The 11,731-nt window shown below is 37.3% G+C and overlaps 1 protein-coding gene across 1 annotated transcript; it reads right to left on the bottom strand.

Annotated features, from left to right (window-relative positions):
- Window positions 1-293: 293 nt before the first annotated feature.
- On the bottom strand, window positions 294-10,459 carry LOC106956522 (solute carrier organic anion transporter family member 1C1-like). Its single transcript, XM_015047416.1, has 15 exons — window positions 10,062-10,459; window positions 9,600-9,712; window positions 7,811-7,952; window positions 7,592-7,724; window positions 6,673-6,797; window positions 6,425-6,571; window positions 5,631-5,729; window positions 4,468-4,731; window positions 4,202-4,366; window positions 3,687-3,882; window positions 3,428-3,593; window positions 2,341-2,525; window positions 2,065-2,129; window positions 1,856-1,973; window positions 294-1,771 (listed from the first exon to the last, which is right to left on the bottom strand). Exons 2-15 carry the CDS (start codon window positions 9,648-9,650, stop codon window positions 1,558-1,560), a joined length of 2,070 nt encoding a protein of 689 aa, XP_014902902.1. The 5' UTR covers window positions 9,651-9,712; window positions 10,062-10,459; the 3' UTR covers window positions 294-1,557.
- Between the last annotated feature and the right edge of the window lie 1,272 nt (window positions 10,460-11,731).

Raw genomic sequence — 11,731 nt, 5'->3', positions numbered from 1 at the left:
ATGGCTCTCCATATTTTTCCAGCATTAGCAGATTGTGGAGCACTTACACAAGATTGATTGACAGCACTAAGACCCTCCTCTTGGCTCTGATTGGTTGTTTTTGATCTGGTGCAGTGCATTCCATCAGATGGCAATAGTGGAGGAAGAAACTAATTCCTCGATTTTCACAGGATAAGACAAATATATTATTTTTGTTGTATATTTTGATATCTACAATATATTAATCAGTTAGCTATTGGTACTTGTTGGACAAGGTGAACCAAATGTTCTTGTTTCACATGGTAAACAATAAGTGATGAGAATATTTACATCTCCATCACATTGTCATCAGCTGATGATCGTTTGATGAAGGAAGCACCACTTAGCCCATACTAACTCCAGCAACCATATATGGAAAAAATGAGCACCCCTGTTGAAAAACTGGAGTCACCATTTCTCTTTAAAACATTAATAGAACACTTATTTCACACAGCAGCATTTACATTCAGCTGTACAACCAACAAAATTACAAAGAGAAAACAATACACAGTACATTCAAAATTTTAACCTTGGTTTTGCAGTCTACATTAGTGGATATACATTTAACAGCTAAAACACAATAGAATAAATTCAAACTTGAAACTAAACCCACAAGCTTGTAGTCTACTGTTTAAGCCACACTTAACACCCATGTTTATGCTAATTACATTTTAACTGAACACAAAAAATAAGGTTATGTAACAAAAAAGTGTAATACTATGCTTAAACAGCTTTTAAAGCTCATTAAAACGGGTATCACAAGTAATCAAATGTGAGCACAACTGATAATTTGTTATGACAAAACATAAAATATATAGAAACTGACCTATTAAAGCCTTCAGCAGTTATAACAAAATGACAAATGTACATTTCCAGAAGATAGTGTTTCATTGACAAGCTAAGACCTATAGTGCTACAACTACAAAAATAAACCCTAAGGCTTGTCGTGCCATATTTGATATTTCATATATCCCTTGAGATTTGTTCTTCATTTTGAAGAACATACTAATCAGTCCTTTAAACCAACTTATTGCAACACTGACTGGACTTACATCTTTTTGCTAAAATGTTAAGCCAGTTTCACATCAAGGGAACTAGCTAAATTAGCCAAGCTAAGTTTGTAAAACCACAGAAAGCAAGATGTGGTTAGCTAATCGCAGACAACTGTGGTACGCAACACCCTTGTATACCGGGAATTCACTGTATAAACTGACCTAAAACAAACCAAGTTTCAAGGCTACACACAAAGGCTTTAAAAGATTAATTGGATTCCCAGTCTGATTCTATTAAGATCACTCAATGACGTCTTGATTGTTCAGACAAAACGTCATATATTTTTATTTTATTCTTTTTAATTGCTTTAGTTGATGTCTATATGTATTTATAAAGAGTAATCACATAAAGGGGAGTGGGGGGGAGATGCCAAGGATGGAAGATGCTAACCATCCAGATAGTGCTAACACTGTACCATTAGCATGTTCAGGACTGAACACAAGGGTTCATCTTCATTCTGCAACAACCTGGCCTTCTTGCAACATGTTAAATAGTGCTCTCCATGTTTTCGTCTTCTTTGTATTTAACAATGCTGATGCTAGCATGTCCATTGCTAAGTCTGTTAGCCTCCACTCCATTCTTTTTGGCCTGATCCCTCAGCACCAGCTTCTTCTGTCTCTTAACTATTTTGACGTAGAGGACTCCCCACAGCATATTGGCCAGGATGTAGAGTCCAGTAATCAATCCCAAGAAAGTCAACCTGAAAGTAAAGCGTGTTGGAAAAATGAAGTTATAGGTTGCTTAGCATATTGATAGTTAAGGTATGTTTTTTTCCCCCCTGTACCTAAATGCGTTGGAATCATAAAGTCTGCATGCTCCACGTCCTCCACATTGCTTGGTGCCCCACTTCAAACATGTCCGATCAATCAGTGCTCCAAAATATATTGGGGGAGGGATCCCACCTGGCAGAACAAGGTTACATAGAATGACACGTTGAGAAAAAGGGACAAAAAATATAATATATGGAAAAAGTAGTTAGGTTTTGTTGCTCACCTAGAGTTCTTACAATCAGCGTCTGCATGCCTAGTGCCAAAGACTTCAGATCTGGCTGGATGGACCTAAATTAAAGTTGATTGGTATAGTTAACCAGAGTGTACCACTAAAGAAAATGAGAAATTGAAGTTTTTCTGACAAACATCAAAGAATGAAATGTGACAATTAAGCATGTTGCCATAAGAAGACACAATAAAACATGCTTTACATGTGCCAAAATGTAATTATGATAGCCAAAATGCAAAGCTTCCAATATGTGCAATGTTTTTTCCTCACCTCAGCAGCACAATATATCCCGGCGTGCCTCCACAGGCAGAAATAAAGGCTCCCAGCACTGATAAAGCCATGTAAATTTTAAATTTGTCGTCACATTCAGTCCTTCTGGGACACTGGCCCAGCACGGCGGACATGTTTGCAGCAGGAGACGTGGAGGTATCAATGCATGTGCAGTTGTGGAACACCTTTAAAAACAACGAAACAAGACAATGATCTGAATTTGATTTTTCTTGATTTCATATGTTAACGTTTCATATTCTGTCTAATATAAATAAATGCACTTGGTGAGGCAGGAAGTACCATGCCACACTGGTAGGGGGCAGTGCTGAGACCGAGAGGCACAATGGGCAACAGGTGCTCCTCTTATATGAACTGAAAAAAAAAAACTGAAAACAATTGGAAAAAAAAACCTATACTAATAACCAACTCTATTAACACAACCAGGCGTAGAAATGAAAATAAACGAGATAATTCACAAATTTCAATTTTAACTAAAAAAGTAAATAAAAACAATCAAATCTTGTGTTTCTTTCGATAATTAAATGATTTTAATATACCTACGTTTTTTTTTTTAGCTAAAATCTAAATTAAAATCTAGCCTTCTATTGGGGCTTACCAAGTTCACCCCTTCCTTTATTCAATATACATTTTTTTTTCTGTTTTCCCAAAGTAAAAACAGAAGAAAATACGACGAAAACAAAAAAAATCTTTAAAAAAAACAAAAAAACAAGGAAAGCAGAAAACAGGAAGAAAGAAAATGCAAAGTTTCGAAAAACAACTAAATTAATACTGAATAGATAACTAAAGAAAGGAAATAAAACAGTAAGATTGCAAATAAAACAGAGAAGTAAACAAAAGTGATGTTACATTAATAACGGTGAAAATGATAAATATTACTTCATGTTACTCTGCAAAATCGCAAATGTTGGGACAGTTATTCGTCTTTATTTTTTGGATGCAATATTTGCCACTTTAAGTACTTTATCAAGGAATTTATTTATTTGTATGTTTGTCACTAATATTACAATGATAGGAATTGCCACTTTGGCCACATGAACTCCATGTTCACCATCAGAAAAAAGCTCACCATTGCTTTCCCCGTTCCAGTGGAGATCTGACATCCAGCCAGGCAGGGGGAGGCATACGTCATGCCGTTATAGGCGCACACAGGATCCCAGTGCTTCATGGAGCAGGAACAGCCCATGTTGCACGGCGACAACAACGTTGAATGATGGTAGGATACTTGAGGATAACTGGAAAAGAGACATTTGTGAGAATGTATTTGAGTCAAAAACATTCGATTTTGAGTTGGAGCTGGGTTATGTGTCCATGTGCGAGCCACTCACCCTTGGTACGCCACTGTTAAACCAGCCACCTCTGCGTTGTCGCAGTGAAAGAAGCCCTGTAGGGAAAGCATACAAAAGGCCCCAAGAGACGCAGAGATGGATACTCTGGCCGCTCCAACGACACCCAATTTAAAACGCTTCAGGATAAAACCGCCAGTGATGAAACCCAGGGCGACTGCGGGCAGGTTCATGATGCCTGAAAAAGGGATGGGCGGAGGGGTGTTAGATTGGAAAACACAGCTCACAGCACCGTCACTGAAAGAAAACAACCATTTGAAACCGTTTCCCGTCTTTTCAGACTATTTGTTTTCAGAGTACTGTCAGTATCGGACGGACACTCATACAAGCAGCCATCAAATGCTAAAGCTTGCACAAAGGGAGATCTCTCAGTGGGCCATTTAATATCTACATTCTTGCATCCGATTTATCACACACAATCACACTTCCCTTTCACAACATCATTGTTCCAATTGGAGGAAAGTTAAGAGTGAGTGGGGATTGGGTGAGTGGTGTACCTATGAGAAAATTAGCTCTGGATGCCGCCTGGCCATAGATCTGCTCCATGAACTTTGGTTTGAAGGTGATCATACCGACAAAGCCGTTGACCGCAACCAGGTTAGTGAGGATTATCATTGTGTAGATGCTGTTCCTGAAGAGTCTTTTCAGCGAAGGAACAAAATCTGGCAAAGAATAAACCATTAAGGCAAATGAGAGTAGCCAGTGATCTGGTATGAAGCTGTACACCATGATTTATCTCATGTTTCCTCAAATGCTGAGTTACCTTTAACCATTTCCTTAAACGTGACGGTCTTCTCTTTGTCTTCACCATCTTGGGTTTCATCTGGCAGGAAGCTCTGCTGTTCTGGCCCAGAAGCTAGGTCTGTACTTTTTTTGCCATCTTCTTCCTCCTCCCCCTGTTTCGGCAAAGACTTGGGCAGGAAAAAGAAGGGGATGCTCGACAGCAGAATCACTGTGCCATTCACTATGAAGCCCAGCCACCAGGCTCCCACCCAGCGAGAGTCCTTGTAGGTGATGGTGATGCTGTCTGGGGGACAAAGGCCAAAGAGAGATTGTTGGGTTATACAGAATGTTCCTGCTACATTGTGTTCCCTTTGTTCTAGAAAGTTGGAAATTCCTAATTTGCAAAGCAAAAAAGTGTAAATAACCTCTGAAATCTCAGGTCATACTTTGAAATTTTCCCAAACCTTAAGACCCGACATGGCTGCCACACGCATAAAACTTTGTAATTGCTACATTGTTAAACCCTTTATCTGCACATATGGCATCTTTATCAGTCACACACAGTGCTGTACAATGACGATTAGCAAAACATATTGCTACATAGAGCGAATTACACTTTACTGATGTAGTTTGTAGCCATTAGCTTAGTCACTTAGTTAGCTAATGCCACTGGTTTCGCAACTTCCACCTGGAACACAGTCAACTTGGGTAGTTACTGACATCATTCCTTCAACATCCAACTTTTGGTCTAGATGGAGTACAGCTAGAGTAATATTTAACTGTTTGTTAGCATCTTAGCAGCTAACTGGGGTTTAGCTGCTAAGTCCCTGTTGGCAGTAAAACCCTCTTTTTTTTTTTTTTTTTTTTTTTTTTAGCAACAGTTGTTCAAAACATTCGAGTTGACAGTAGTTCTTGCTGTGTCACCACTATCCTGCAACTCTTGCTCCATGATTCAGGGTTTTACTCTTACCCAACAGCCACACCATAAACATTCAGTCACAAAGGTTAACTATTTTTGCTAAAGTGCTGCTCAGAGAGAGAAAGTATATCTCCCAGACTTATTCTTATCACACCGTCAAAGATAACCTTTGTTGATTCAAGCTACTTAGAATAACTGAAATTCCAGTAGGCATGTTGCGCTGAGTTACAAATATATTTCAAATGTTTGTTTTGAGTCCTTTTTTATTTAGACAAATCTCATACCTAAATCAACAAATCCAATGTCCACGTAGGTCTTGGCCAGGTAGGAGCCCAGCATGAACCCAACCATCGGGCCTAGCATTCCTGTTGTGTAGATGCAGGCTAGCAAAAGAGAAGAAGAGGGTGAGAAACATGTAAAAAGAAGTATGATTATGATTCATTTTATATATATGGTTCCTGCTTGGTTTATGAGATTTTAAATGTCAAAGTTTTTTGTTTTGTTTTTTTCCCCCCCACATCCCTTGCGAAGTGCTGTTTTGTTCAAAGTTTTTGGATGGATAGATATATAGCTAATTTCGTGTTAAAGATAAGAACTTAAGCTGGACTCTCCGCATCTCGGTTTGAGAATCTTACGTTGAAGTTAGACAGGAAGTAGCTGTTTTGAATTGCTGTTTAGTCGTAAGCTAATGAAGAATTTACATCGAGCTGGTGGTCAACACGCTACAAAAGTCGCTGCCATTTTTTAAAAACTTAATGAAGCCATTTGATTCAGGTGTGTTGGAGCCCCTGTAGACTAGAGTAGAAAACCCCTTCACTAGAACCATCTGAATTAGGCAAACAAAAGAAACCAGAATATATGGTTTACTCAAATGTGGATGTAAGTATTTTACACTGACTACAGATTTTGAAAACTATTACTTTATTTGTGAAAATAAACAAACAGGTTTTTAGCTTTACCCAAAAATATTGTTAAACTCATGACAATGACTTGACTAAACTTCGATAAAACATGAACCAGAAATGTTTAAAATGGCAACACAAGGCAGCACGATGAAAATATCAAAAATGAAACAAACCCAGATAGAAAGGCGTGTTCTCTTGTCTAGAAAAGTCATCTAGATAGGACACTCCCAACGGCATGGAGGGAGTCTCTCCGATTCCACGCAGCATGTTTCCCAGGAAAACGTAGATCCACATGGAAGAGCCGACTGCCTTTTCACAAGCTGACAGGAAGGAAACTGAGTTTAAACGTCATGTGACTAAACAGATTGAGGATCAATTATGTAATGGATGAAGGTGGACATCCAAATGAAGTGCCAGATACCTTGTATGGCTGCTATGTCAGGGGTCTCGTCCTTCTCAGTCAGGTTGTGGTTGGACAAACATGGCAGGATGCTTTCAGTGCTGTTGGCTTCAGTGTTATGGGACATACTGGTCTCATATTTATATCTAGAAGTAAAATTACAATTAATGTCAGAGATTCTGGTTTTCCCTATCAATTCATATTTTAATATCTATGTTTTATGTAAGAAATAAAACATGTTCTATGCCCTCAGGCCTCTTTTTGTTACTTCAGAGCGACAAATGTATAGAGAACTGATCCTGCCAAAACTGGCAATAAATATAAATATATAAAAACACAACAAAAGCTTGATAAAGTAATTAAAGTGTAAGATATTGCACCATTTTTTTAAATAAGAGCATTCCCGACTTATTTGATTGTACAGAGTAACATGAATTGATATTTTATATATTTTAAACAACGTTAATTTAGCATTATCAATTATTTATTAATTAATTATTTATTATTTTTTTATGGTAACTTTTTTGCCACTAGTGCCAAAGAAAATCTAAAAATAAATAAATAAATAAAATCGCAAAATTGTTTATATTTAAACATTGAGAGTTTCTATTTAACTCTAACCACATAAAATCCCATTAGAACACATTAAAGTTTGTGGTGAAACATTAGATTCAGCTTCAGTAGTCAAGCTTGTGATACAAAAGCAAGGAATTTGACTTCGGTTCACACAATCACAGGGTACAAACATTAAATATAAAAATACATATTTCAGTGGAGATCAAACAGAGTGCATCTCTTTGTGAATATACACCCACTGCATTTGTTTTCAATGTGCTTTGGATGTGTTAAATATACAGAACAGTTCCCTCACCAGCCAAAAATCCAACAAATGGAAGACTAAATATAAAAAGGTTGAAGAGTAAATGAGTTTTATACTAACGGGCCCTGTAGGAAGTGCGGCAGTGCAACAATGAAGGATCCGGTGGCCATGACCAAGCAGCCGATACCAATCAGCTTGGGACGATGGAGCTTTGCACCAAAGTAGCTCACAAAGGCAATTACCAGCAAGTTTCCTGTGAAGAAAAATAAATGCAGAAAACTATTAATTAAAGGAGTAGCTCCAGTATTTTAGAATCCAGAACATCTTAACTTCACGAACCCATTTCAAAGCTGCCATCTATGACCCCAATCAGAGAGCTGGGGATGTCAAAGCGTCTCTCAATCTGGGTGATGGAGCTCTTCATGTAAGCACCGCCAAAAGCTTTGGCAAAGTACATAAAGGCCAGGGAGACCAGGAACAGCTGCGGGAGCACACACATTGAGAATTAGGCTTCTACAGGCCGGGCTTGTTGATTTGACCCAATGATGTCATGTCAAAGATCTCACAGTGATTCCTGTTAGAGTAAAAATTTCTCTTTTCTCAATGTTTAAAGGGTCTTGTAAAAGTAGGAGAAAAATGATCACACATATGGCCTAGATAAGATTAAAACGAAATATTTAGCATACATTGAAATATCTAGGGCTTTAACTCAACTTTAAGAAACACCTCAGTTTATATTTGATTAGTTCAGGGTCTTTTTCAAGATTGTTTGGAACATCATTCGCTCCAAAACCAGATATATTATGTGGAAAATATTATTTTTAGAGTGTAAAAAATAGATACATTACTGTTTTCATAAAGCACTGGAGAGGTCCAACTTTCTACGGAGGGGGTTATATGTGCAAATACTTGTCAAATATTGTAGCTGCTCAGTTATAAAATAAATTGTAAATGTCTGCATGTCCATATAGAAGTCCAAAGGACATGATAAACTTTGTACCAATATAAAAAAAGGTACATTTCTTAAGATTTTGGATTAGTTCTGGAGTGTATTGACTTTGGAAATGTTCTCATCACAAGGTAACTTTAAATCTCCATCTTTAATCAACATGAGCAGGAATATCATTCAGGTGTTGCAAAAGTCATAATTGATCTTTGTCAATTAAAACAAAAAATTACTTCTGGCACATGATCTAAATCAGACATGCAGCTCATTCGATAGAAATAAATCTAACGTTAGCTAAACGAATAAGTACTAAGAGACCGAAATTCTTCCCTGTGAATTCATTTTATAATTTCAACCGTATATTTTTTCGATGCACATATTTTTAAAACCCGTACCTCTTCGAAAACCTGCTCTATCAAATCGCATGCTTGTCTTGCGCCATCTGGTGGAGGATTAAAGTACTATCAGTGAAGAGTTCTGCTGTTTTGAAGCACTTTAACAAAAATATTTTTGGAATGGTGACAGCATGGAAAATATATTAAAATATATATAAAAATTTAAATTTTGATGAACATCTAGATTTTATGGTTCAACTCAGGTTGTTTTTTTATAGGTTTCTGCATATAATTTGTATTTTAAGTATTAAAATAAAACTGCAATATGTTTCACTTTATTTATGTTTCAAAAATATTCTAAGAAACATATTTTCATTGATGATAATTTATGTCCATTGAAAATATTTAATTTATTGTACAACCATTAAATATAATAGTGTAACAGAATTGATCTTTAGCATATTTGGCTAATTACTTTTAATGTATACATTTAATTTTCCCTTGGAAATTAATGCTTCCTACTGTTTTGTTTATATTAGGTCATTGTTATTTATTATGTAATATGTAGGTAGGTAGTACATACTATGACAAACAGAGCAACTTGTGTTATGTCAGCGTCAGTCATAATCATCAACCAATGATCAACATCAACCTTACAGATCTACTTTTGAAAAAGTATCATTTATATGAATTACAGTTGCTCCACTTATTCTAAGTCAACAAACAGTTGAAAAGGTCTTACATCAGATCAAAATGAATTCATTTGGAAACTGTTTGCATATGAACTGTTTTTTTTTTCCTCCAAAATGCAAGTCCAATATTTTGTCATAAAAGCAATTTCACTAACCTTGAGCTTGGAGCAACATGCCTCTCGTGGTTTTTTGGATTCTACGCTCATGATGCTTCTATGGGCTCAACGTTTGCAAAATACAAAAAGAAGAAAACACAACACCAAAATCCCTGCAAATAAACAGCATACTTTGGAATACAAGATCTTGGAACAAATTCTATTGAGCTTCTTCTAAAAACAACTTTAAATATATTTCTGACTCCACAATCTTGTCCACTAAGCACACAATGACAATTCATTACAATATTATACATGGACAGGCTTTTGAAAAAAATATAGATTCTCTTGAAGCTGACTGGTGGCATTCATATAAACCTGCAAAATTTCAAATAACATCCAAAACAGAAGACACAAGAATTTACAAAGTGTTTTTAATAAAAGACATTTTTACCAGTACACATACAATAGTAATTATGTGAAAGCATACTAATGAAGAAAACATACAGTAAAAGTATTTACCTGTGAAGCACTGATGGACCAGTATGAAGGATTCAAACTGATTGATAGCCGTAACTAGCAGGACTTTGCGCCTGAGGCCCGAGTCTTATCATCAAATTACATCACGTGTAACCAGTAACTCAGGCAATCATGTTGATCTTGCTGATTACGTCAATAAGAGGTCATCCAGCCCTCACGCGAACTGACAAGAGCCCCAGACACAAACACAGTTTGTTCAAGACGAAGCAACAGGCGAAGAGGTTCAGAGGTCCCTCCGGCGTTCACGGTCGCGCACATCCTCCTCTAAGAAACTTCACAGCCATCCTCTTTCGGAAACACAACAAACAGCGAGCAGCGTGAAGCTGGCCAAAGTTTATTGTGGTACGAGCGAGCTGTTTCTGTTAGTCTGGCCCGTTTCAAAGAGTGAAACCCTTTCCTCTCCAGGAGAATTTCAGGTCTCGCAAAAGTCCGGGTGTTTCCATCCGAGGCCCGATCAAAGTCTTCCTGTACCATTGATGGCCGCGAACAATGGCTTTCTCTCGAATTCCCCAGCACGGCACATCCCATCACCTTATCACTTTTGTTTCACAGTGGCTATTCACTGGAGGCTCGTACGGTCGCAGCTCACAATAAATGGCGTGTCCGTCTCTTGAACAGGTTTTAATGTAAGGATTTCCTAAACAAAATCAACGGGTCTTCTGGGAATTGGCTGTTGTTTACAACATTCTCTTCCACTGCTGTTACGCAGTTTAGATGAAGAAACTAATTATGAAATAAATAAATAAAAAATAGGCAGAGCTTGCGATGGACTGGCGACTTGTCCAGGGTGTACTTCGTCTCTTGCCCGTTGACCGCTGGAGAAAGGTACCAGCACCCCTGGTGGCCCAACTAGGCATAAGCGTATAAGATGATGGATGGATGGATGGATGGATGGATGGATGGATGGATGGATGGATGGATGGATGGATGGATGGATGGATGGATCGACAGAGCACATTTTTTGTCTTTTCACTGTTTGAAACTTGTAAATTGCAAATCTGCATTACTCAAGAACCCTTGTCAAGAACTAATGGCCAGACATTTTTATCCAAGGTTTTTAACCAGAATTTGGCCATGTTGTTTTGGATCATGATCATCCGCCGGTTTCAGTGTCGGGTAGAGGCCAGCAGATTTGATTTAAAATCTTGCGGTATGCACATAGAAATTCGTGATGGCTTGCAGTCTGAAAACATTCCAAGGTCTTTGGGAGACAAACTTCCATCGTCATCAATCCCCTAACTCTAGTAGAAATTTAGACTTTGGGTGAACATCTTGTTTTGTTCGTCACATTTTCGGTAGTTTTACCTTTTCAGTCAATGCTCTGACTTCAGTTATGAGCACATTTATGTGAGTAGCCATAATTTTGTTGTCATTTCTTGGAGTTTCACAATCTGTTCACGTCTTCCTTGCTTCAATGTTTTTTTAACTACCCCATTTTTTTTAATGGCTAGAAAAAAATTGGCTTCATACCTCATTTAAACCTTTATTATTATTATTATTATTATTATTATTATTATTATTATTATTTTATTTTATTTATTTTATTTTTTTTTTTTACAAATTCCAAGAAACTTTAATTTAGTTGGAAAAAAACAGCAAGTCTGGAGGACGCTGCCAGGCGATAGAGTGAACCCCACGCTGCAGCTGCAACA

The sequence above is a fragment of the Poecilia latipinna genome, unplaced genomic scaffold (assembly GCF_001443285.1).
Source record: "Poecilia latipinna isolate Pla-1442-1.1 unplaced genomic scaffold, P_latipinna-1.0 Scaffold825, whole genome shotgun sequence".
In the NCBI taxonomy this organism is placed as follows: Eukaryota; Metazoa; Chordata; class Actinopteri; order Cyprinodontiformes; family Poeciliidae; genus Poecilia; species Poecilia latipinna.
The sequence above is the reverse complement of the archived record's forward strand: the minus strand, read 5'-3'. Positions and strand labels throughout refer to the sequence as shown.